General features: G+C 41.1%; 1 protein-coding gene across 2 annotated transcripts; it reads right to left on the bottom strand.

The window, feature by feature from the left end:
* Positions 1-5,127: 5,127 nt before the first annotated feature.
* Positions 5,128-27,115, bottom strand: RRP15 (ribosomal RNA processing 15 homolog). Of its 2 annotated transcripts, none has more exons than XM_062605961.1 (5): positions 26,959-27,115; positions 24,190-24,461; positions 22,182-22,279; positions 21,194-21,392; positions 5,128-6,537 (listed from the first exon to the last, which is right to left on the bottom strand). In XM_062605961.1, exons 1-5 carry the CDS (start codon positions 27,029-27,031, stop codon positions 6,388-6,390), a joined length of 792 nt encoding a protein of 263 aa, XP_062461945.1. In that variant the 5' UTR covers positions 27,032-27,115; the 3' UTR covers positions 5,128-6,387. The 2 variants fall into 2 exon arrangements, with proteins under 2 accessions (XP_062461945.1, XP_062461946.1); XM_062605962.1 differs by lacking the exon at positions 5,128-6,537 and adding an exon at positions 20,131-20,419.
* Between the last annotated feature and the right edge of the window lie 613 nt (positions 27,116-27,728).

Raw genomic sequence — 27,728 nt, 5'->3', positions numbered from 1 at the left:
CAATGCCCAATTTGTTCTTTGGACAGTAACTACTCCATCATGGATATAGACCTACAGCTGAAATGCCTACGCTCACAAATAAAAGCGTCATTTGAACATCAACCTCATTAACAGCTAAGTCAAAGCTTAGAAAAGCCTACATATTGGCTGGGAAACGCAGACCTAATACTGATGTTATAAAAAGACACAAATGTATTTCCCTTCTTACCTGAACTATCTTCCTTACAATAAACTTATTTCACTCCTGCTTTAATTCTAAGCAATGATGCCAAAACTTGAAATAATCCTCCAGCAATTAAAAAACGGGGCACACACAGCAGATGGAGAGGACAGCAGTGGCACCAGCAGTCCTGATCTGACCTGCTGACTGGACTGGTACATCAGAAAGATGCTCAGCACCCTTCAAGGCCTGACCGGTCCCTTTGTTAACGCAGTTCACAAGAATGAATGGCAATTTATCATCCCATCAAGCTGGATTCGTTTGATCAGTTTTCTTACTGGAAGTGTATTTATACTTAGGTCTAATACATCGTTTTGGCAGAGTCACAAGCTCTTAAAGAAGCCCTTAAAGATGATCAGGTGTCTGGAGCATCTCTCTTATGCTGAGACTGCGGGAGCTGGGCTTGTTTAGTCTAGAGAAGTCTGAGAGAGGATCTCATCAATGCAGATCGTTATCTCACAGGCAGGTGCCAGGAGGATGGTGCCAGACTCTTTTCAGTGGTGCCCAGCGACAGGACAAGGAGCAATGGCCATAAACTAAAACACAAGAAGCTAAACCTCAACAGGAGAAAGAACTTCTTTACATTGAGGGTGGCAGAGCATTGGAACATGCTGCCCAGGGGGGTTGTGAGTTCCAAATCAACCATGGACGTGTTCCTGTGTAACCTGCTCTGGGTGGCCCTGCCTTGGCAGGGTGTTGGGCTGGATGATCTACCAAGGTCCCTTCCAACCCTAATGATACTGTGAGTCTGTGAAACTGAGGATCTTGCCTGACGGTTCTGAAATTCATAGTCTTTTTCTATTATGAAGTGACACCAAGAAGAAAATTTTGTGAAGCCTTTTCTTACATTTCTTAAGCACATAACAAGATACTGTCAAGCATTTCAGTCACCTAAAACCCAACTGCATGCAAAACTACACTACTGTTACCAACATGTACCTGTGCAGCATCCTTTACTTATGAACCATAAGCTCTTTGGAACTTATTGGGATTGTAACTGAGGTAGCAGACCTACACAATGATGGATAAGCTATCAACATGGGTTTGGTCACCTTTCATGTCTGATGAGCATAGTGAGATGGTGAATGGATGGATGCCCAGGCAGGTATGTGAAGTCTCAAATAAGTAAGCTCACGTACTAAGCTCACATACTGAGCCCTGTAGTAACAGTTTTCATTCAGCTGCCAGACCTCAGACACTCTTCTGAAATGGAAGCAGCAAAAGGCTGCTTCAAAAGCACATTTCTAAAAATCTCTGCCACTGACAGAGCTGGCAATGAAGCCTAGGATTGTTGATACTCATATTTCTACCTGCAACTACCTACCCTTGTAATACATCAATGCCTACATACAGTGTCATTTGTGGATCACTTGAAAAACAAAGAAAATCCTCTTTAGATAAAATATGCACAACCTGAAAGTTAATGCAAACATCCACATAATCAAGAAAGCTTTCCATTACCATTTTGTTTAGATCCAGCAACACTTGTTAATTATTCCCGTTCGGAACAAGAATAGGAAAGTCCTCCTTTTCTGGGAAAGAAAAATTTCAAAGCAACAAAGTGATTGAATAGCCACAGGGTCTCAGTCACAACCTCCAAGATTACGTTCATAATGGGTTCATAAATGGCTAGTGGAATCTTTAAGTACCTCAATATTCAAACAAGTTTTAAAACTATGACAAACAACCATGTTCTGTTCTATTTGTGATCAAACATGCCTATAATAGACATGGTTTGAAGACCCGATTAGTACATAACATCAGCAGACTGTATACTTAACCATTTCTAAATTACACATTAAGTTTCTGATAAGAAGTGTAACCAGCGTATCTTTTAAGTGACCTATTTCTATTATTTAGCTACTTCTGAAAACACTTATGTCTGTAAGAAATCCTAGTGCTATCAAACCTCAGTGCAGGTGTGATCCTGGTTAGCAGTTCACAATTAACACCACATATACTGAAAACAGAATTAAGAAACACTGGGAAAATGTTGCAAAATAAAGCTCCAAAAGTTCACTCACTGGCATGAGAGAATGGGCTATTAAAATCACTGAGGCACTGTGAAGAAATAATGGGTTTTGTAAGTATTCCTAAAATCACCTTCCAAAGTGCCTCTTGGAAACCATTTGTGCTCATGAGGTCACATGTGAAGACCTGACGAAAGTGTCCTAATTCATTGTACAATTTGTTATCCAGCAGATTAAACACATGGATTTAAACAAAAAGAAATCATTCCAAAGGATGAAGCATTACACAAGCACAAGCATCTTTTTTGTTGAAGCTATTCAGTTTGACTGGGGTTTTATTACAACATATCCCATAAGACAGAACAGCAATTAAACAGATGCATTTGAAAACAAAACGGTTTGTCTAAGAAATATCAACCTTCCTTATCAGTCTGAAAAAGAATGATTAAGGAAAAGCCCTTATCTGCCAGATAATCTACAGAGGCAAAACCTTTGACGCTTACATACTGACAAGAGGTTAAAAGCTGCTGCTTTAGAACAGGAGTAAATCAACAGCATTCCATAATTTGGTAGCCAAGAACTCTCCAGTGTCTACCACTGAGGTCCTAAAGTCCAAATTTAACACCTTATTTAGCACAAGGATACTATCTATTTATTAAGATCCTAAGAGTCTTCCCTTCCTCAACCCTTCTCCTGGCCTTCTTACTGCTTACCTCAGCAAGTCTTGAAGAAATCATTGAGCAATTTGCAGGGGCTGGAAGTGAACAGCATTGATGACTGCTCTGTGTGGATACTAACTATGCCAGGACTCATTTCATAAGAATGAATAGTTTGTCATTTTAAGTTGCGCAGACTGTTCTGTGCCAGATGACTTCTACTTCTGCCTTCCTCCCTGGAGACAGCTACTGAGCCAGCTCTGAACAGATGCAGCTTTACAGACCACCTTCTTCTGGAAGCATCAGATAGTCAGAACGCTTTTATGGCCCCCAACCATTTCTCTCTCTAAAACAAAACACACACTCGCAAAGCCGTATCTCCATTAGAAAACAGTTTCTAGCTCTTTCGTTCTGAGAACCTGCCTCACAGCTGCAGAAGTGGGAGCTCTTCCCTCCATGTTTTAGCAGGGAAGATGATACGGTGCTGTACCATCAGGCACAACAAGGATACTCCACCATCACTCATCAAGTGTTTAAGGAAACAGCAGGCTGCAGAAAAGCAGACAGAAGATGGTAAGATGGTTCTATTTTCTCCATAGGCCAACTCATGCTTTCCTTGCTGAAAAAATACTTAGCACAATTAACATAAAGAAAAATTAGATGAGAGGATAAGAAACATGGGGGAGAGCTCGCCCTGTGCCTCCTCTTATGAAAAACCACTTTGTTGCTTTGCATGCAATCCATACAATATTAAACTCTACATTTTCTAGAGTTGGCTTGAAGCCTAACAAAACTGGAACCACCCCATCCTTATTGGCTTTATATAGATAGGTACAGAAATACACAAAGTTGACATGATTCATGCTCTCTGGAATGAAGGGCAGCAGCACAGCTTTGCTTAAGCAGAGATATTCATGGGAGCAGGCAAAACAGACCCAGCACTCTGCTGGCTGGGAAAAGCTGATGAAGGTTGTTCTTGGTAGCTATGGAAAAGGAAGAACATTACTGGAAAAGCGGCTGGGGAGGCGGGTAGAGCCTGATCCCACAGCTGAGAAAGGAGACTGGAAGGGGTATGGGCCAAACAGGGCTTAGCTCTTCTCTTGAACTGCTAGTCCATTACAATAAAGCTCGTGAAGTAAGTCGTCCACCAAATGCCTAAAGTTAAAATACACACTTCCATCTGCCACAAAGAGCCCGGAGCTTATTTCACTTTAGGAGGTAGTTACCAATCTAAGTTACTCTAGGAGTTTTTCTGAATATGGCACAACCAAAGAACATGGCAAAGGCAAGGTACCAAAATCTAAGAAGTATTCGATATACATAGAGTATTATGCTTCTGAAAAGGTAAGAAATGCTCTCCACTTACAGGCAAAAAGTACTGCTATGAAATGGAAGCTCAAGGTATTTTTAGCAATATCAATATACTCCATGTTTTTCTTAAATACACAAGTGATACTCCATTGCTTTAATCAAAACATCACTTCAAAAATGCACAAGTAAAATTCAAACACCCAAGTATCCTAGAAGTAGTCTGAGAGCATTTTTAATGTCATAATGTCACTGTTCCTAAGAAAAACTAGATTACTTTCCAAAAGTTTGACCTCAGGCAGATACTGATGATATCAAATGAAAGAGCAAATGTAGATTTAAAGATGCTGATGTCATTTTTTCACACAAACTGAGCTCTGTAGAAAGAAAGCAATGTCAGATTAGGCTATTATGCTGCTATTCTGCTTAAGTAGCTACTTGAAATATTGTAGTCTATCTTTGTTTTGCACTAATGAGATGCCAGCTCTCACTGAACAGCTATACAGATATCTTGCCTTCAGAAGCCAGGATAACCGTATGTCAAACTTCTGTGGTTTCGCCACTTGGTATTTTGGGTGTATGCCTTCGTCTGTGATAATAAATATCAGGCCACAAACTAATGTCTCCTCAGATATCCAATATGTCTAACACTCAAAGCAGCTTGAAAATCTAAACATTTCTGCTGCTAGCTTTGAGCTCTCCTCAAAGAATTATGCTACAATACCTACACCAGATGAATAGGCTAGGGATAACACAAGCATTGCCAGTTGTTAGGATAGGTTTCTCTGCCATTTTGTATGTATATTTTTTTTCTCCTGCAGTATACACAAAGCTCAAACTCTCTCGCCTCCTCAGTGCCTTTGTTGGGAAAATCTAAATCCACTGTCTTACACAGATTTCAATGCTACCTTGCATATAATCAGGTACAAAGAAATGTTTGTATGCCAGACATCTATAGGAACAGACAGAATAGTACTGTGCTTTTAAAGTATCAATTAATAGGCCCCAAGGCATTTTCTTTACATAGGAAATGGGGAAATGTAATAGAAAATTTAAACAACTGACACAGCATCAGACAGCCAGTCTGGAACAGTGAAGGCAGCAGAATTCAACCTTAGCCTCTCATTTAGAACACCTTAATCACAATGCACTTTCTTCTGTATGCATATGCTTATAAAGAATATATTCTTATTATGTATGTTAATAATAACATATTCACAACTAAACAACTGATTAGGAAAAATTGCTGTGGTTTGAACAAAGACAAATAGTGTTACCCTGACAGATGTCTTCCAAAATCTGCTACTGTTACAGTATGCACCTAAGAGGAAGGGCTTTTGTTTGACCCTTTACAGACCTCAGGAATTAGCATTACAGCTGCCTAAACCCACAGGATGTATCCTGGAGGTCCAGCTCTGTGCTGAAAAAGGCCAGAACACCAGAACTGCAAATGAGGAAACACTGAACACAATTTTATGCAGTATTGCTAGAAAAGCCCTCTCTCCTCCAACAAAAATAATAGCAATGATTGTCCTTTTGTCTCTTATCAGTCTCACAGCTTATACAACTTCAGACTTGCAATGGAAAAACTCATACTTCCATATATATAACAAAATATAAAAGCCAATCAGTAGGGTCAAGTCTCTCCTTTTACAGTTATGTTTCCAGAATTGTCTCCAATCAAATTAGTGCTCCAAGACCAGAACTATCACATTAATGGTTACTTTTCTTTATTATCTACAAAACCTTTTCTGGCCAAAGTAGTAAAGACTCTATAGGAGTCTGATAACTTTACAAGGTGACGGCATTTCTGTTTATTGTAAGCCATTTCTATTGCGAATTGCTAACAACTTTCAAAGTGCAATGCTGATTTGGAAATGCAGGCACACTAATACAACACTTGCCATGACTAATGTATAAACTTTTAATGACCTTGGCAAAAATCATTCTTTCATTGGGCAGGTGCCACTATTTTGACTGTACAAAATGTTTTGGAAATATGTTGAAAATTATACATGTTTTGGAAAATATTTCAGGATTTCAGTATAGCAAATGAAGCTGTATTAAATAAAAGTTTGACATGAAGGAGAAAACACTCCAAAGTTGCGCAAGTCTTTTCCTTTTTTTCTTTAAAAAGATATTCTCCAAGTGTTGTACATTCACAGAATGCTGACTTTTTATCCAAAGAAAATAAAGATGATAAAACATTATCTTGAATGGTTTTCAGTTTCATTCAGTCACTGTCATCTTGTTTCAGACCACCTCCTTCTTCATTACTGCCCTCTCCATCGCTTTCCTTGTCCCAGTCTTTCATAGATGCTCCCATCATGAAGTCATCACGCAGTATATTCCATTCTGGCCCCTCTTCAGACTTCACTTCACCCTGAATGTTTGAGGGAAGAAGAACAGAGAAAGATGAGATCAATGTGAAAGGCAGTAAAAGATGGAAGCTCTTCATGCAATCAGAGTAACGCCTCTCACACGATTTCAGTCAGTTAGCTCTTATGCAAATGGTACACAGAAATATGCAGGTCAATCATAAATGACTTGATGCTAAAAAGCAAACTTGTTTTAACCAACCAATAAAAGAAATAAGGGAACAAAACAATTATTCCTCGTGGATGAAACGGTCAACCCTGGGCATGTCTTTATTAAAATCTTTCTTGGCAATCAGAATGGATCCATGATATCATTTATTAACCCCCAGGTGCTGCTCCATTAGAACACTTCTTGGCACATTTTTAAAACACAAATATGGATTTAATAAAGGGCTACCCCCCCCAATTTAATATTTAGCATATTCTGCGATACATGGACCAAATCCCCTTTATGTGGACTATTACCTCACTACCTGGGCTTGTCATATGGTACAAAGCTGCCTCTAAAAGAAGCAAACTTGGTCTACATTTAGCAAGCCAACAACACCTTAGTCCAAATTTCCTACCTCCTGAAAGTGGATAAACTGAAGCCACACTACATGGACTGGTGAATAATAAATAAAAGCAACAGGACTGTAGTTTTAGGTTAGCACTGAAAGTGCTTGGTTGCAGTTCTTCAAAATGACAGGTCATATTTGGGCAGTGCAACAGCCCCATCCTGTGGCAACAGTTTTAAAGAACAGCTTGACACTATTCCTGCATCCTTACTGAAGGAAAACACTACGACCTGTTCAATGAACTGAATGATTTCAGTGGTTTAAGACTTAGTAGCAAAATTCTTCTGAGGAACAACGTGGCTCAGTGTCCAGCAGGTAAGCAAAGAATTGTCCTACTGAAGTGGAATCAGGGTCATGGAAAACAACAACTTATTTTTGCAGGCTCTTTAAAACAAAGTTAATACAGGTATCTCAGATGTGCTTTTCCCACTCCCCTGCTCAACAGGACAGACCTCAACCGACGTATATAACTATCTCCTGATACTGTCCAAGGCATGGAGGTTCTCTCTTGCAGCACCCTCTGCAGACACAGATTTAATGACTAGATGCAAAACCCATAGTAAATGTGATTGCCGTAGACATTTGTTCATGCCTCTTCTCTGCCATGCATTTGGAATACGTGATATACAGAACCGTAACATATATAGGCAGATGTCATGCAAGCTCTAGTAGAGAGAAGCATCCAGAGTTTAACAGCAGGAGAAATGAGGAATAGAGAATGCAGGTCCATCACTGTAAATCTAACACATCATATCACACCAACAGAAGTTGGATACAGAAAGTCTGCCAAACGAGGTATTTTTAGTAGATAATCAAAGCAGAAATGCTAAATGTGACTTCAGCAGCTCTTTTGAAAAAGAGTACTGTCACAAAAATGGGGTAACAAGTCTTAACATTCCCCTTCCCAAAAGGAATCTCTCAGGACCCAGCCCCAAGATGGATTTTTTTGTCTTCACAGCTGTTCTCAGTAACGCCTACTCCTAAAAGTAACTCACCCATCCCAATAACCCCCCTTTTCCTCAGGCAGGGCCTTCTAACCACCTTCTATTCTTGGAGTAATTCATTTCAAATACCCAATAAATCCTGAAAACATCACAGACAAGGTAATCAATTGCCTGGAGTTAAAGAGTTACAGATAAGGTAGGTCCCTTACACAGACCTGATGGTGTTAACATGAGAATAAGCTCTATTAGGGTAACACAGGTACTCTTCTGTGGGACACAATCAGACAGTAGCTTCCCTCTGACACCTTCTTAACTGTCTTTCAGTTGGTTTCTGTTTACCCCTGCAGAGTAGGGAAAGGCTGAAAGCTTTACAAAAGTCACCAAGCAGAAGCTTTATTTATCCCAGACCTTTTATAAATCACTGTTCGAACATGCCACAGAATTAAATCTGAAATACCTGAATGGAAAAAAACCTCACCTCCCTTACAAAACAATGCATTTTTCCTATTTCTTTTCAACAATAAAAACAACAGAAAATCCTTTTTTTTTTTCCCCCAGATGTGCAGAACAGGGGGTTGGGGTTTTGTTTTTTTTGTTTCTAAATAGCACAAACCAATACATTATTGTCAGCAACGACAGTGAAAGGCTGAGGGCTTGAATAGCCCAATGCTCAAATTCATCACAAGCTACTATTCAGCCTTCTTTCTGGCTACGTCAAGTGAACAACGGGACAAAAGAGGGATGCTGATCCTTCATTGCATTACCCACTATATAAGGGACTACAAAGGTTTGAATAGAGTTTTACAACAAGCCCCAAGGAGAGGTAGCATGTCCATGCCTCAAAGATGAGGATTAAATGCTTGAAGCAAATATTTAATGTATTTTAAGCCAGCCCTCCAAGTGAAGAAAACCCCCTGTTTAATATCTTCATTCCTAACTCATTTACTGCTCTATTTTCCCCTCATAATAATAATAAACAAAAACAAACAAAAAAAAACCCACAAAAAATAATCACAAACCAAAAAATAATGTATTGTAGCACAAAACATTCCTGCAGTCTTAAGAAAATCCACAGCAAGCCTATTCGGATAACCAACAATTAGCTCAACTGTCACATCACTTCCCAACTTGCTCTGTGTAAGAATGTTGATACACTTGGATTTTCAATGCCATAATATGGTTTCATCTAAATAAAACAAAACTGATTCTTGGCACGTGGAAAATAAAACAGCTTTCATTCTACAACTTTTCAACCACTTTTGAACTTCCAGTCAGCTGCTTGTCCATATCTCCCACATTTCACTACAGCCCTGAAGTCCCCTTTGAACATCCCCAAATGAAAACAAAGCAGGCTATATAAACATTAGCATGCAATGCTACATAAAGTGGGTCCTTCAGTGGGGCAAAGAGTGAAAAATTCTGGTGTTGCTTCCCCCCCCCTTTATTATACATATATACATACATTTGAATGTTTTTTTCCTTTGCCTGAGACAGCAGTTAGTAAAGTATCTCAGGAGTTACTGGTACACGACAACGCACTTGTTATCATGAACAAAGAATAAAATGCACAGCATGGTTATTCTAATGCAGATACTGGGGAAGACCAATAGTCCATCTGAAAAGAGATTACCTAAATAAAACGAACACTCTCTCTCCTCCTTGGTATGCCACCTAAGCTATCACAGCATCAGCTCAAGTCTGACACAAGTAGCAGGGACATATTTCCCAAACTAATTATTTTTGAAGACATACCCTTTAAAATCTGCACCAGGAGAAGATGAACGGAAATTTGTAGCCAAGTCCTAATAAAATCACCCACCCACCCAAAACCAAAGCGTCACCTACAACAAACAGCCATCCCTTGCAGGATCTGTGATAGAATTGCCGCCTGGATGATTTTGGAGGAACTGGTCTATGAAAGCCCCATTGCATCAGCAGCAGCCACATGATCAAGATCATGTTAGAAATCCCACTGTTTCAGTTTATTTCTTTGTGGAGCTACATAACCCACTCTTGGTAAATGACATTACAGTAACTATCTTCAACTGAGACCTGCCGAACTCAACGCCAGAGTTGTGGCAGACTGCACTGCCACTCAGGTGGGACACAGATCCTCTTTATACCTTTCTGAAGTTGTCAGGAGCAGGAGTGGGATACTTGCAACTGCACATAGCTGCTTCAGTCTGCAACAAGTGCTTTAGCTAAAAGCCTGCATCCTTTGAAACCTTAAGGGAATTAAGTTCAGTCTAAGTCACACTGTCATTTTCATCTGTTGCTTTACTGGCACAGCAACGTCCTAAAAGCCAGAGCTTTTCAGAACCCTACACACAAGCAAACTGAAGTCCCATAATGCTTCTTGGCAAGTAACGGCACAAAAAGCTGGATCTTGAAATCAGACTGCACAGATTAAAGACAGCATTTCACTCTGGCTCCCACCAGCTCATGTCACTTGAGCATACCAGTTTCTGCATATGGAAAGCAGCACATATACATATCACTGCAGAGACTTCACTACAGCCTGTGTTCAGATAACAGTAACTGCAGGGTATTAACAAATGGACACCTTTCAGACCTAGCAATTACAATCAACACACTGGACTCTCCATGACTTTGCTCCAAGTACAAGATGAAATGCTAGAGCTTGCAGGGCCATCTCTCTTTACATCTCTCATGTCCCCAAGGTTGCAAGGGCATCCCTCATACAATAAACGTTTATTTGTACCTGTCAGGGAAGGAATTTCTAACATAAATATCTCTCAAGCAACAACTTTAAGCCCTGAAAAAACAATTCTAACATGTCTAATTAATTTGAAATGCCTCCCCAAGTTCCTCTGTTTTGCTCAATACAAACATCTGAGACCTTGAAATACAGGGAGGCTTTTGTCATGACAAAGTTAAAAAGCTTAACTGGCAAGACACAGTCTCACATACAGCTGACAATTACCTTCCCAGCCAGCCTGCATCTTGGTCCCAATGACTGCTGCTATTCTGTTTCTCATCCCCACACAAGTTGGTTTATACCTAGTTCAAAAGTCCTTAGCACAGACATACACTGAGGTGTGTTAAATATCAATTTAATAAAATAAAAAATTAAAACACACTTGGTAGAAGAGAAAGGAAACTGAAAGCAAAGAATATCAGCACAATCATTTCCCCTAAATTTGTTTGCAGAGATATCCAAGCTCACAGGCTAAGAAAGTAAGATTCCCCTAGGCCAGGAAGAAATAAAGAAAACTGCAGCTGAAACAACTAAAGCAGCAATATAAGCAGAAAACAGATGATTTTTTAACAGAAAAATACTCGAATTTAATCATCAGTACTGTTTACAAGTTTATCTAATTTGAATTATGGTGAAATCTTAACTATAAGAAAAGTTCCTATGTAAACCCAATCCCACAGAACTGGAAAACAAGAATATGTCCTGTACTGCTACTATTTTGAACTTCTGAGCTGAAGTCTCAAAGCAAGCCACTTTGGGGGGCGTTTTTAAGCTTGCACAACATTCAAACTATACAACAGCAGTCTATTCTGCTGCAGCATAATTCTACACAATATTTATTCCTTAGGGTGACAGTTACTCAATACCCATTTGCAGCCTCTCTCTAAATGAGAAATCAGAGTGACTGAACTAAACTGCCTTGGCATATCTGAGTTGACTGTACAATGTGGATGTCAACAGTGACACAGGAGATTTATTTACACGTCACACAGATTCTAGTGTGCACAAATTTACAGTGTGAGATTTACGCTCACTCTTGTGCCCGCCAGAATCTGCACTGGCATTTCTAGTAAATCAGAATGAAATGTTTTTACAGTGTGTTTTGAAACCTGTTGTTCCTGTTCAAAGTCCTCTGCAAATAACACACTGGAATTATTACTACAAGCACAACAAATACTGATTTTCCTTTTGAGCATAGCCAGAAGACCACCCAGAGCTTAATGACCCGCATGAGGAATCTCCCCATCCTCACATCACCCTCTATGATTTACTACAACTGAGGATGTGTGAATGGGAAAGAATGCTTTGGGTTGGCATGCAGATGCTTAAACATGCCCCAACCTTAGAGGGGTCAGAACTGAATTACGGAATTTCTAAAAACAAACATCCAACTGGACTTAAGAAAATTCATTAGCACTGTTATTAAATGCTCAGTTGCAAAGACGAATCAAAGAAAGCGCTTATGCGAGAACACATTTCTTTGGCCTTAGTTCATCAGAAACCTCAAAGATCAGTATTTCTGTCAGAAAAAGCAAAAATATCTTAAGAATCCAAGCACAACACAGGACCCTCCTGCACACAGGGCACTCCAGAACTCCTCAGCCTGTGCTGTGTTCCAGCTCTGATAGCAGCCGTCTCGGAAAACCTTCGTCTGCACAAGCAATTCTACCATCCTGCAGTAATGAAGACATGATGGAATTTAAAGACCAGCTTAAATACTACACAGATCCACAAAATCCTTTTTGCAAGTTGCACAGTTCCCAAACCATCAAGTTGAACCTGGAAAATATGTAGATACAACAAGACCTAGTAAAAAGCATCTGGTCAAGACCTTCAATGTGCCATACCTCAGAAGTATTAATGTCTTTCGACAGTCTACTTTAGACAAACATTTCTGACTCACAACAGATCTTTCTTAGATGTCACCCATTTATGTAAAGCACTTATGCACTATCTCAGCTGGGTACCTAAAGCCTTCTGCAGGATCCTGTAACAGCTTGCCTGCTAACACAGCAAAGAAACATGCACAGCAAAGAAACATGCACAGCAAAGAAACATGCACAGCAAAGAAACATGCACAGCAAAGAAACATGCACAGCAAAGAAACATGCACAGCAAAGAAACATGCACAGCAAAGAAACATGCACAGCAAAGAAACATGCACAGCAAAGAAACATGCAGGCTCACAGCTGTTAGGAGTATATTTTGATCCTTTTTTAGGATAAATTAGCATCTTGCAGATTTTAGAATAATCTGAATGTGACTCAAGATTATTCCATACAAACAATGCTGAAATACCCACTGGTTTTCATTATGATTCAACAAGAGGCATAACAGAATGAGTCCCAGAAGGCTGTCTCTAACAACGAAGGCTACAGTAATGACCAAGTCTTTCACTTCCAGCACTTAAGAAATCATCTCACAGAGTGGCTGATGAGGAAGAAGCGGGGCTAATAAAAAACCTCCTCTTCCTGACTCAGGATTTCCACTTACATTCGAGTCCCAAAACAAATACAGGGATCCAAAAAACTATGAGGCAGGAGGGGGAGAAAAATGGGGAAAAAAAAATATACAAAAGAACTAGCTTTTCTGTAATTTTACTACTAAATATGAAATACTGAAGTTTTTATGACTACTAAGCAGCTTGTCTGGCTAAACCTCCCTACACTCATTGCTTCTACTTTTACTTAAGTGACTTTTGCAACATACCCTAAATGTTTCCAAATCCAAGGCTGTTTAATTTTATATTCCTGTAATTTCCCTCACACTGTTGTGGGCGAGTGGCAAACTCATTATGCAACAGACCATACCCCTCAACATTCCCAGTCTGCTTTCAAAAAGCAGTTTAAACCTGAAGAGCAAATATGTTATCTGCTCATGATTCCAGTCCCTTATCTTTAACCAACTGGCTACCCCTTCTCATCATTTCTAACCCTTCCATTTACTTCTGCATTTCTGTATAGGTTTTACAAATGCCTGCAGGTGGAGAAGAAATGGCACAGACCACATGCAGAACACCATCCAGGGTTCAGCAACAAACTCAGAAGAGATCAGGTATTTCCAAGAAGACAGCTTTAGTATCATTTGTAATAACAAGTAGGATTAAAAGGAAAAAAAAAGAAGTGTATTTTCTAACGCTTTCAGTAAATTTCAGAAACATTCATTAAAAACTGGTCAGATTTTCCCATAGGAAAGAAAAAAAAAAAACACAAACCAAACCTGAATTTGACAACCTTCTACCCACTGGAAGCAGTCTGACCCACCACTCCTGAAGTCTACCAAGATACATAGATGAGTAGGTGCCCACAGAGGTGACCTCAGGTCGTCACCTCACAAAATACAATAGGTATTTATTATCCAATTTCTCTTGAGGTATCTGTCCTCACTGATCATGTACTATCTGCACCTTAGAATACAGCACTAAACCGGATCATGTGTGACTCATGATGACAAATGGGGACCTGGTGTTTCTGTGCAAGCAGTTGTCACGGTTGCTCTCACTTTAGGCACCAGGACATGGGGCTTCATGCTTGACCCTCAGGTGCAGGGTAAGAGAACCTGGCAGGAACATAAAACATGAAGAGGATAAAAAGAGGTTGATGGGAACAGAGTGCAAAATCACAATCTTTTTCCCTTTCTGACTTCTGATCATGCATCTGAAAAAGCAGAAAGAGAAACCTGAAGCTAAAAACACAGGGAAAAGGATGAACCTAGTGAAATACAGCTGTCACACAGCCCTTAATCCTCTTATCTGGAGCTGAACTCACAGTGTCAAATACTTCACATCTATAAATCAAATACACATTTAAATATTGACAAAGATCTACATTCCCATGTTAACACAGATGTGTATTACCAGCTATGGCAAAAGGTAGGGAACTGAGCTTGTACCTCCTAGAAACCTAACCCCGCTGATGACGTATAGTAGGTAAGTCAATACATCTTCCTGTACAAAGATTTAAAACAAAAAGATCACCATCAAACCACTTCTAATACTGCACAATAACCCTTTACCTTAAAGAACATAAGGAATTTAAGATACAGCAAACTGGTGTCAGGTGGCATTGCATTTATCCCTAAGGATAAATGATGAAAACCTGAATACAGCATACAATTGGGTAGTCAGCAACCTTTTGGTACAAAACCAAAACCCCCAAAATAGTGGGTGACCTTTGAGAGACTATACACGCATTTGAGAAAAACAGATACAAATGCACTATATATAGAGGAATCCAAATTCACAGAACCATAAAATGGTTAGAGTTGGAAGGGATCCTAAAGCTCATCCAGTTCCAACCCCCTACCATAGGCACGGACACCTTTCACTAGAGCAGGTTGCTCCAAGCCCCATCCAACCTGGTCTTGAACACTGCCAGGGATGGGGCAGCCACAGCTTCTCCAGGCAACTGGTGCCTCAAGACCCTCATAGGGAAGAACTTCTTCCCAATGTCTAGCCTAAATCTACCCTCAGTCAATTTAAAGCCATTCTCCCTTGTCCTGTTACTACAAGACCTTGTAAAGCCTTCCTTTAGGCCCCCTTCAGGTATTGAAAGATTGTTATAAGGTCCAGGCTGAACAAGCCCAACTCTCAGCCTGTCTCCAAAGCAGAGGTGCTCCAGCCCTCGGAGCATCTTCATGGCCTCCTGCAGACACACTCGCTCCACGTCCTTTTTTTTGTTGGGGCCCCCAGAACTGAATCCAGGTGGGGTCTTATGAGAGTAGAGTAGATGCTCCTGTGCATGCGATGGGAAGACATTTATTAGAATTGAGAGAACACATCTACTCTGGCTGCAGCTGAACTAAATTAACACTTGGCTGCACCCTCAAATCTGCTGAAACACATGCATGCCTGGTTCCTCCTTCAATTAGTTGTGTAAAGCCAGCACACAACAGCTGTAGTAATAAACTTGTTACTCTGCAATGTCATTATCACCTAAGAAAAAATGTTTCCTTACTACTGTCCCTTCAGACAGGTATATGGATGAAAACAAGATTCCCCCCCTGCCCCCCTTTTCTACACTGTGTAAAAAAGCAGAGCAACACGGCACTGGCCAGTACTTACAAAGTTGCAAGAAGGAGGCTGTCACTCTCACAGGTTTTAAACATGTCTAATTTTAAGCTGGAAAGTACATTCATATCCCCATCTAAAATGAAAAATTGAAGTCCCTGTGCCAATTCTTGTGTCCCAGCAAGAGCAACAGTCAAAGTCAGAAGTGTAGTACACCTTCTGCCTGGAATAATCTTCAAACTACTGTTTATTTATGAATATTAAAAGTCTTATGAAGAAAAACCTATAGCAAACCTGACTCTAGAGTCACTAAGTCACTAATAAGAATCATTAATTTACTGAAGTAATTATAGAATACTTCAAAAACACCAGGAGCATTTGTAAAATACACTTCAGGCAGAAGGAACATATCTGGAAAAGCATTTTATTTCAAGTCCCATATGAGCAATAGCTGATATAAAATAGTACTTGTATTCTTCGACACTCATATTCCTTCCCATCAATAAATTATTTTAGAATAGGTACTATTTTGAGACTAATACACCTATTTTTTCCAGATGTCAACACAACACAGGAAGCAAATTGTACCTTCAAGACATACAGTCAGCACAGTTTACCTTGATGATTACAATTACCTTGGCACAATTTGAATCATGGTCACTGAAGCAGACCAAGAAATCCTGCACTGAAATACTCTGCCACAGATCTGCTGTAAGGAAACTTACAGGTTGAAGCAAACACAGGTGATTCAGAAAACCATGCTACAAAGGTCTAATTCAAAGGTTGATGAGTGCAGGTTACACTTGTCACAAAATATCTTTCATGCTAGTTACTTATATGTCAATGGAAAAAGTTTTACTGCCCAGTAATGCTTTACACAGAATATCACCAATGAAAAGAAATACATCAAGAGCTTCTGGTACTTGAATGACCCTGTTGTAACTGACGTAAGCAAGAGAGAAGAGCTGATGCTGCTCTAGGAATATTAACTCTGAATTTGTTTCCTTACAATGATGATTTCAAAACCTCATGTAATTCACTATATCAGTCAACATGTCTGTGCAGCTCTAAGAGATCAAAAACTTCATTCAGTCTTGGAAGCAAAGATAGTTCCCTAAACCATAATCCTAAAAACACCCAGGAATTTCTTAAGCACCTAAAGAAACCAAAGGAATCCTTTACTGACACTACTGTCCTGGGTTCAGCAGTAGCGGTCATTCTTCTGTTATTTCTTCTATAGACATAAAAATGGGCTCTAGGACTGGAAAGACAGCATCTCCAACATGTACCTTTCTTAAACCTGTAGTTTAGTAATGTTTCTTATAGTATCTTAAAGGTGGGAACCTGCAAGATACACCCAACACATAGTGAAATGAAAATCTGGTCTGTAAGGATTGTACAGGACAAGACTGAATGCTCTCTTATCTCCCAGGAAATGCTTCCCCCCCACCCAAAAAAAGCTGTGAAAAATATTAGATAAGTCAGCTGGCTCAGCAAGGACTAAGAAATACCCTGATAAAGAGCTAATGATATCAAAAGCAAAGCTCTTGGCTCCAGCTCACGGAAGTAATTACTCCCATCTGGGCACACAAACCCCCAAGAAGGGCTACAGTTTCACATGGCACAGGAAGACATTCACAGCCTTACAGTCTTTCTTTCACAGCTACACTGGCTGGGTGTACACCAAGTAATACTTTGGCCAATGGCTGAAAGTATACAAGGCTATAAACATGCTCATAGGGCACAGGTTGCCTGTCCTCCTCCCCATCAGTGCATGAAGGCAACGGAAATAGAGAACAAACTTGTTAAGTGGCTGTGCCGCTGTGAAATCCCACTGCTACAGGTGGGTCTTTGCAGAGCATTTGATTTTTTTTTCTCTAAATTGGAAAGACATCAATTTGATAGATGGACCACTCGGTGGATAAAGAACTGGCTGGATGGCCACATGCAAAGAGTTGTAATCAATGGCTCAATGTCCAGCTGGAGACCAGTAACGAGTGGTGTCTCTGAGAGATCAGTGTTGGGACTGGTCTTGATCAACATCTTGGCCGGTGACACAGACAGCGGGATTGAGTGCGCCCTCAGCAAATCTGCTGATGACACCAAGCTGTGAGGTTCAGTTGATACCCTGGAGAGAAGGAATGCCATCCAGAGGGACCTTGACACGCTTGTGAGGTGGGCTGATGCCAACCTCATGAAGTTTAACCATGACAAGTGCAAGGTCCTACAGCTGGGTCGGAGCAATCCCAGGCACAGCTACAGGTTGGGCAGAGAAGAGATTCAGAGAAGCCCTGTGGAGAAGGACTTGGGGGTGCTGGTTGATGAGAAAATGAACATGAGCCGGCTGCAGTGTGCGCTTGCAGCCCAGAAAGCCAACCGTATCCTGGGCTGCATCAAAAGGAGTGTGACCAGCAGGTCAAAGGAGGTGATCCTGACCCTCTACTCTGCTCTTGTGAGACCTCACCTGCAGTATTGTGTGCAGTTCTGGTGTCCTCAACATAAAAAGGGCATGGAACTGTTGGAACAAGTCCAGAGGAGGCCACGAGGATGATCAGGGGACTGGAGCACCTCCTGTATGAAGACAGGCTGAGGAAGTTGGGGCTGTTCAGCCTGGAGAAGAGAAGGCTGTGTGGAGACCTCATAGCAGCCTTCCAGTATCTGAAGGGGGCCTACAGGGATGCTGGGGAGGGACTCTTCATTAGGGACTGTAGTGATAGGACAAGGGGTAATGGGTTAAAACTTAAACAGGGGAAGTATAGACTGGATATAAGGAGGAAGTTCTTTACTGTTAGGGTGGTGAGGCACTGGAATGGGCTGCCCAGGGAGGTTGTGAATGCTCCATCCCTGGCAGTGTTCAAGACCAGGTTAGATGAAGCCTTGGGTGATATGGTTTAGTGTGAGGTGTCTCTGCCCATGACAAGGGAGTTGGAACTAGATTATCTTAAGGTCCTTTCCAACCCTAACTATTCTATGATTCTCACATATATATATACCTGACTAAGAAGTCAACCACAACAGAGCTTTATAAGGGGTTTCTTCAACAACCCGTAACATTTGGAAGAAGCCACCACACTTTGAAAAACACAGCAGTGAATTGTAGAGTAAGAAAAAGCATTTGCCCATTCTCACAAGTATAGTCAGGTCTCCTTTCATAATCTCAGAAGGCTGGAGTTGAGAAAGGTTTGCTTTCATTGGTAAAACTTTATTCTGCTATTTTTCCTGCTGACTGCTTGTTTTATGTGGGTGGGGTAGTGTTTTTATTGTTCTGGATTGCATTTTAATTGATGGCAGAGTGCCTGGAGTTTGGGATTGGCATCTCTTCCGTTGCTTTTGTTGAGATAAATAAATGTATTTCCCCTATCTTTTTTTTTTTTTTTTAAATAAGTACATGCCATACTCTCAACTGCTAAAAAAAAAAAAAAAAATCAAAAAAGAAAAAAAAAACCCACACCAAAACCCACCCAAATGAACCAAACAAAAGCTTTCAGATGGCACAAACAATCTACCAAACTCCTGCTGCAAGGAATTCGCCACCCAAAGGCCTCATCCCTGCTTATTACCTTCTGAAAACTCACAAAGTCCAAGCAGCAGAGACAGACAGTGGAGACCAGCAGTACTGGTCAGCATAATTCTGAGGAGGAGACTGAAGATTAGATTTTGGCCTCAGCCTCAAGTTATCATCAACTACAAGGATGGGAGCCCCCTAAGTGGGTAAGATATGTTGTCAAAAGGAAATAAGGCAGATCAAGAACAGCTTGAAAATGAGTTATTAAAGAGTTTGGTTCAGCACTGAACAGAGTTACTGAAGTGAATGCAACAAGGGAGAGAGGAAGTGAGGTGGTCTATAAAACCAGACAAGGTTATTAAAAAAATATCCAAACCAAAAACCCCAGCCCCCTCCCCAAATCTGCAAGAATAGCCTGACATTCATGAAAAACTCCAAAATCCCAAGTTTTTGTAGCAGCACCTGTATCAATACTCAAAACCAACAGTAACTAGCCAGCATTTAAAGCAAATCCAGAGCACTTTAATGGAAATATGCTGTTAATGATGCTGCCAAAATAAGCTGCTTTTAAATGTACAGAAACATTTGCTATCTATGTTTTCTGACCCAGTAATTAGAAAATTGCCCTGCTACAATCTGAGACAGAGGAAAAAAAAAAAAAAAAGTCCTTGTTTTTGCTCAGCTATTGATTCAACGCTTACTACAATAGTACTTGGCACTGCTATCACTCCGATGTTGCTCTGCTATTCCAGGGAAGGAAAAAACCCCAACCAAACCCCAACCCCAAACCACACACACGCATGCTCCCCACCCCAAACAAGCAAGCTGGAATTATTTAGAGAGAAATAAAGTGTCAGCACCAAGCTAAATTGTTCTCATTATCTGAAGAATTTAAAAAAAATACTTTAATATTACACTTGCATGAAAATTGTATGAGCTCTTCATGCCAGGCAGTGTTTCAGCGTGCTCCCCAAGTGCACACAAACAAAAAACATATGACAAACTGTTGTCTCCCAACTGATTAAAGTATTTCTTCCTGGCACAGAAAAGCACTTAGTTAACTACTGTGAGTCTGGGCCAAGAGAAGTATTCCACCCACTACTGAGCACAAAGTTCAAACCTGAACACAAATACGCTTCAAAACCATGCAGCTTCTGAAATACAAGAAAGAGTATGTCAGAGCAACTTGTTTTCAACCCTAAAGCTACTTGGTGAGTTGAAAGAACTGATAAAGACTTGGGTAAGCCCAACTATACTGTGTCTCTCCTGAACATGTTTGGAAAAAGTGGAATGTGTTAAAATACTTCTTTCCAAAACACTGTAACAGCAATAAAGCCACATCAGCCTAAGACACACATGGAATTAGGGAAATAAAAGCCTACATATAATGCTTAATATAGCTCAGTTTCTATTTTGTATTCATTTGTATGGCAAAGCCCTTCAGTTCCAGATACCCTAATTATCCAGAGAAGTGAGCCCAAAATGCTCAGTACATACAAGTAGTACAGACTAACACACCATGTAAGATGAAAAGTCCCTGTGCCTATAACAGTTTAAAAGAGTTGATAACTACGACTGGCCAAATTCCAAACATCACAATACACTAAAAATCTAGCAGTTTGTTCTATGGTTGGTGCAAAATCCATGATAAAATCCATTTTTTCACATTTTTTTTTTTAAACACACAACTAAACCAAGTTATTTGTACACAAGACTTGAAGTCTTATCAGAAGAACTTTCCATGTTTTGTGCCTTGATACTTAAAAGACAGGGAAAACACACTAAGAGCTACTTGCCCCCTTTCCATTTAGTCTCAATAAAACTCAGGCACTTGGAATACAGCTGCTCTTAAGAGCAGGTACATTAATGGACAGTAGTTAAGCTGAGAAGGGATCTTGTGTGCATTTTTTCTCCCAGACAAAGCCTACCTGTTTACTTTTTGCAGCCTTTGCAGGATTCTTGCTTCCTTTAGCACCCTCTGCATTTCTTAAGACATCAATGAAATCTTTCTTTGAAACAGATGACAGCAGTTTAGCACGCTGCCTCTCAGATCTCCCAGCTTTCTTCACCTTCTCATCAACGTTCTTTTGGTGTGTCCTGACAGCATTAAACAACTGCACAACTCCTCTGGGATGGGGAAAAACAAAACAGATTTTAACTCAAGTTGCCTTTATGGCTTCTAGCTCCCAAAAACAGCCAATCAGAACCTCAATTAAGAAGTAACATTTACTACAGCATAAAAGACTTTCAATTTTCATTCTTCCTTATCACTTATTGCTAGGAATCAATAACAAATAAATCCACAAGTAACTATTCAGACCCTGAAGTAAGCAAAGTAACACAGTACTGAGATAATTTTAAGAGCATTTTCATCCCCAGACACGTTACTTGTCCTAATTCAGCTATTAAATTCTTCAGACAAGATCATAAGAGCAGCTGCAGTAGAGGGACAAGGCGGATAAATGAGTAAGGAGACAGATATAGACAGTACATCAAGGTATTCAACTAGTTTTGTGACACCAAACTACCACAATGCAGAACAAGCAACTGAACTTGAGACATGGATGTGGTGAATCCTCTGTGGAGAAGGAAAAAACAGAGTAGCAGAAGCAACTGTTCTGCATTTTGAAAGCATTAAATTAACAAAATGAGGGGATTCAGCAAAGCACTTCTGTTAAGCAAACATTACATTCCCATCTAAATTTTTACTCTTTCATAAAGCTTCTGAAATCTTTTGTTGAACTTGATATTGTACAATGCAGACCTGTATATAAATCACTTGGCTCTTAGTAGGCACTTCTTAAAGAGTTCAATCTGATTGGAAACAGATTACCTGCACAGGCCTTTTCTTCCCCTTTTCCTCCTCTTTTTGTTATATATACGTATACAAGGAAAGCATTCAAAAAAAACTCTTACCTTGTGGCAATTCTCTGAAGATTTCTTTCTCTGTCTCGGTCTTTGACAACATCTGGCTTCACTCGGCACATCATTTCCCATTCCCGCTTTTTATCGAGCTGTGTTATAAATATTGTGACATGAAACAACATGGACATTTGAGAATGCAGCATATTTTGCTAGAGTATGTAGCAGGAGGAAAAGAAATAAAAGATAAATCAACAAAGCTCAGTTGGGTTTGAGAGTAAGGGGAACTCCAATATGGCGCTGGACAACAGGTCTCAGGCAAGTCTCTTTTATTGACAAACCAGGGGCCACAGTCATATCTCACAGTCACTTGCTTTTTGTAATAAAAACTAGGAAAGACTCACACCAGAGTGATACCTCTGGCTCAAGGCAAGCAAAGAGTCTAAAATAACATCAAATGCTTTCACACTGACTGCTACAGACAAAGAAATTATTCAGAGGTAATTTTCAACTACAAAACTTCTCAAGCTGATCACAGATAGCTATACATAATAAAATCCGGAGTCTATCAAGACAGGCGTGTTGCATTTTGAGCCTTGGGAATTTGACTTCTCCTGCTGAATTAATCATAGTACAGCTTTGTGACGAACAGTGACACATGGCAAAGACTACAATAAGCAGAACATGAGGAAGAGCACTAAGTGCCCATTACAGCAACTGTGTACAACACTGATTTTTTGTGTGGGTTTTGTTTGGGGTTTTTTTTGGAGTCTCTGTTTCAAAACCAAACTGATCCACTTTCCCATTTCCAGAAGCCACAATACCACCAGCTTTACTTTTGCTACAATAGGAGCACACTGTACTTCCCCAGAATCTGCCTCAGGAGTAAGGCAGTGAATTCTGGTTTTTCCCTCTTTTAAAAGTTTAAAACTCTTCTAGGCCTGGTGATGTTGCACTAAATCTATTTTATGCAAGAAGTCTTTCATGCAGTTTCAGAGCCCTTGTCTTTATAATTCCAGGCAGACTACTAGAATTTGTGAGTTTATGACCATGTTTTGGCCTTTGATAAAAAGAACTGCCCTATTCTAGCTTCCATCAGCAAGAAATTAATGGGAGGCAGACTATTCCCAGGTTTTTCTAAGGGTAAACAAGTCAATTTGGGGACCTGCAACCCACCTCTGCTTTGCAGATATCTCACATACTCAGTGGGTGAGAACAGGTATTTAGGACAACTGTAACTGAGCAGATGCTGAACTGAAACTCCCTGTATTTAAAAGGCAGGTCGTGGCATAGCCACAGCATGTCCTAAACTGTCAGATGGATAACCTGGTTATCCCAGTGAAACACAACTGGTAAGATGAGACATCAGAACTATTAATTTTAGCCTGAAGGTAAATCAATCACAGCCTTGAAATTAAAAGTTCCACTAAAGATACACAAACAAATTACTTAATTGCCAACACAGTTTTGTTTTCATCATACGAGTTTCAGAACCAGAAGCAATTTAGGGCACAGACACTATAACAGAAAACTCTAACAGGGAAATCGTTGAGGGGAGCAAACAAGGATTCACAACTACATCAGTGGTTAATGCAATTTTAACCTAGAATTTTTTGATTTCGGACACAACAGCAGACTTTAAATGAAAGCAGCTTGCTTCTCTTTCTTCCTCTCACTTTCAGTAAGAGAGAACTATTTCAACTTGTAATGCCAACAAAGTGAATTATAGCCCAAATGAACAACAGCAATTAGAAACCTAAGCTTAAAGCAGCTGGTTTCACCCTCTCAACAAGAAACACACCTGAAGTTGACAGCCTGGAACAGTGCTGCTGCCAAAGATGATCCTGCCTGATGGCCCAGAAAAAGCAGTAAGGGAAAAAGCCCTACAGCATGACTGTCTGGAAAGCAAAAAACAATCTGAAGCTACTTGAGATCACTGTGGAAGAGAGATTCCGAAACTGAGACAGTCTTAGATCATTCTCCTAGATCCCCACTGAAGGGATCTTGCATGTATCTCCATCCAACTGTGATTGAACAATGAAATACTGCCTCTTTTCCTCACCTTCATCCTCCTCTCCAGCCTTTCTTGTTTTTCCTTTGCTTTCGCTTTCTCCAGATTTTTATTCTTGGCCAAGATGATGGACTTATTTTGTGGAATTTTTTTGTTGAGCACTTTTGCCATGGCATCTGCCCAGCCTGCACTTGGGCCAGCTTTGGAGCTTGCCTCTTCAACCTCATTGCCAAGGGCTGCTGTTTCATCTTCATCATCACCATCCAGGGCTTCACCTCCTGATGAGTAGCTGTCCTCTGGAAGCCCTGAGCTTAACTCAGAATCTAGGGATAAAAAAGAGAACAGAAAAAATGTATCAGGAGTTCTGTTTCTAGTAAGGATGCATGACTAGCATAATTTGTTCCATATGTAAATGTTATTTGAGTTCAAGGCCATGTACTGCTTGCTGTCATTGAATTAACTGAATTCCTCAAGCAAGCATACAACACCATAATGAATTTATTAGAAAGAATCCAGTACAAGTGCTTGCTCATCTCATTGATGAAGTGATTTAAGAGGTTGGGTAAAAGGGAAAAGGCAGCTTTGGATATTTATTAGATTAATGAATAATTTGATGTTTAGGAGTGGTAATTTCAAGGAAAAAAAGTATTTTCTGGTTCAACAATTGCATAAATGTACACACACACATACGCACACGGACACACAAAAACTGCGACAGTGACATCTAGTGCTTAAATGCAAACAGCCACACGGATGAACATGGCGGGGGGGGGGGGGAGGGAGGAGGGAAGAGGCATTTCTTGCACGACAGCAAAATCTGCTCACAGAAAATAATGCCAGCAACCCCCTCCTTATTACCTAAGTCTAATGAACACAGAGGGGAGACTGCTTTGTGAAATACAGAATCAAGACAGTTATCAGGTAGTTCAAAAAAACCCAGAGGCACTGAGCTTTTCTGGTCTAAATAACTGCTCAGGTTCTCAACATACAAATAAAACACCCCCAAATTTAAGTTTCTTTACCCTATGCCCCCCTCAAAACAAAACAAGAAGGTAAAATACTGAAATTTGGAATAAACAACAGCAAGACAGGAGAGAGACAGCTATTAATGATATTCCCTGTTACTCAATTGCCCTCTTAATTACTTAACAAACAAACATACACTGTTGCCAGACTAATTCATTACTCTGCTTTCTCCATGTGCCTTTTCAAATCAGCAAAATACTCCAAAGTAGCATCAAAACAGTGGCGTAAGCCAATTTAAAACAAAGCCTCTAATGACCAGGCACATTTAGAGTTTTGGAAAGCATTTAGTTATCAAAAATGGAAATAAACAGGTTATACATTTACCAAACAACTGCACATAAAGTAGGTGCATCACCACATTCCATTTTCTACACGTGAACTAATTTGGCTAGTTTTCACCCCCAGACCTTGTCCATGCTAGAAGATTGCTATCTCAATTTTAAACAAGGAATTAACCCCTACTTATGACTTTTTATACATACAGTAGCCAACAGCTACCAAAAGCCTAAACCAGAATTCCACACACTGTTTAGAATCTTCTGCAGTCAGCCATAAAGATCCATCAGACTTATAAAGACGAAAACTGCAAAAGCATGTGTTAAGTCTCCCTTACCTAACACTTTCTGTTAACAAAATAACAGAATAATACCAACGTTTTGTTTTCAACAATTACAGAAAGATGAACAAGGCTTCAACAACCTGCCTCAACTTACTCTTTAATATGACATCATGAGATAAAGCAGAGGTATTTCAGAGTAACTTAATACTAAATTACATCTATCAGAAAGAAGACCTGGCACTCTTTCAATTGCAAAGATTGAAGCCCAGCACAGATTTACTACAGCAAGTCCTAACTGGGAGGGCAGAAAACATACATACATCCCCATACTTTATTCTTCCAACCTTGCTCAATAACTTCGGTGTAGACACACGCAGTTAAAAACAGCAGTAATTCAGAAATGAGCTGTGAAAGAAGGTCTCATGCAAAAATTCCTCTTGGGTTCAGCTTTGACCCTCAAACCAAACAGAACCACTGCACTGGCTTGGTTCCTCCCAGAATAAAGGAAGGAAAAAAACTACAATTACGTTATATAATTAAGAAGCAATCACAACTAGCTAGGTATATCCCCACAACACATGGAAAGGCAAGAATGAGTGGAGAACCGTGTGATACAGGATAGAGCATGAAAGTGTTTGTGCTCTCCCGGCGGATTACTGTAGGAGGTGTATCTCAAAGCTCTCCCCTGGAGCAGAGAGCAGATCCCCGCCTCGTACAGACGGAGTCAGACATACACAGAGCTCCTCGCACCACGGAACTCGTCCAGCTCTACCCAACCGTGTCATGCTTCCTCCCCTTCAAAGAAAAGGGGTGCTACCCAAGACAAAACACGGCAGCGAAGCTATTTTGGTGGGCCCAGAGAATGAATGAGTCGCTGTTGGTATTCCCAAAGCTAAAGCAGCTAAAAGCAGCTCCGAAACCCTCAGGGCAGGGCAGAGCAAGGCTAGGACCGCATACGACCCCACCAGCACGGCGGAGTCCAGCCTGCAGAGCCTCAGGGCACCCCGTTGCCTCTACCGCACCGCGAAGGGGCTTCGGCAGGCTGCTAGGCCGAGGCCTTCGCTCCCGCTTCCTGCGCCAGCACTATGCCAAGGCTCCGGAGGGGCCCTGGCCCACCAGCGGGCTCGGGAGGGACAGAGAGAAGTGTCAGCCGGGCCGAGCCCACAGCAGGGACCGGGAGGCCTCAGAAGCCCGTCCGAGCAGAAAGGGCCCCAGCCGCCCTCCCGCTGGGTTACCGCTGTCCGCCTGCTCGCCCTCAGCCGCCTCATCTCCACGTGGGGCCGCTGCGGCAGCCGCCATCTTCACCATGGTCCGCCCTCTATCGCATTCCAACCCAACCCCGCCGCGACTCTGCGTTCCGGTTTCAAAGGTTCCGGGCAGGCGGGCAGCAGCGGCGGCGGCTTCCGGTGGAGGGAGCGCTCCCGTAGGAGCGGGACGGAGCCTTAGCGGGCGGGCGGGGGTTTGGTAGTGTTTGTTGCTTAGCAAGTACAGAAATCAGTACGTGCTGAAGCAGGGGCGTCTGCCCGGGCTCCTCCTCACCGTCAGGTACGGGTAGGCGCTGGGCTGCTGCTCCTTCCAGACCCTGCGAGCCTCCTCTCTTGGAGGCTGTTCGGCCTCTGCCACGTTTTGGGGTCACCCCACCCGGGCATGGAGACGTGGCCTCTGTTTTTCATGTCATAGAATCGACTAAGTGGGAAAAGACCTTTAAGAACATCACATTCAACCGCTCCCCAGCACTGCCAAGGCCACCACTAACCCATGTCACTGAGGGCCTCATCTACACGGTGTGAGAGCACTTCCAGGGACGGTGACTCCTGCACTGCCCTGGGCAGTCTGTTCCAGAGCCCGAGTACCCTTCGGGTAAGAAATTGTTCCTCATCTCCATCTAAACCTCTCCGGGCACAGCTTGAGGTCATTACCTCTTGCTCTACTGCTTTTTTACTTGGGAGAAGATTGACTGCCACCTTGCTATAACCTGCTTTCAGGTAGTTGTAGAGAGCAATAC

The sequence above is a fragment of the Pezoporus occidentalis genome, unplaced genomic scaffold (assembly GCF_034315485.1).
Source record: "Pezoporus occidentalis ecotype Australia unplaced genomic scaffold, CSIRO_AGI_Poc_V1 ctg93, whole genome shotgun sequence".
NCBI lineage: Eukaryota > Metazoa > Chordata > Aves > Psittaciformes > Psittacidae > Pezoporus > Pezoporus occidentalis.
Note: the sequence above shows the minus strand (reverse complement) of the source record. Positions and strands in the feature narration are given on the sequence as shown.

Bases quoted from the DNA above. Each gene is read 5' to 3' on its own strand.
- RRP15 (XM_062605961.1), bottom strand. From the start codon at position 27,031: ATGGTGAAGATGGCGGCTGCCGCAGCGGCCCCACGTGGAGATGAGGCG. The intron at 24,462-26,958 runs GTAACCCAGCGG...TTTTATCCCTAG, and splicing joins GGGCGAGCAGGCGGACAGCG to ATTCTGAGTTAAGCTCAGGG. The intron at 21,393-22,181 runs GTAAGAGTTTTT...TCCCCATCCCAG, and splicing joins CTTCAGAGAATTGCCACAAG to AGGAGTTGTGCAGTTGTTTA.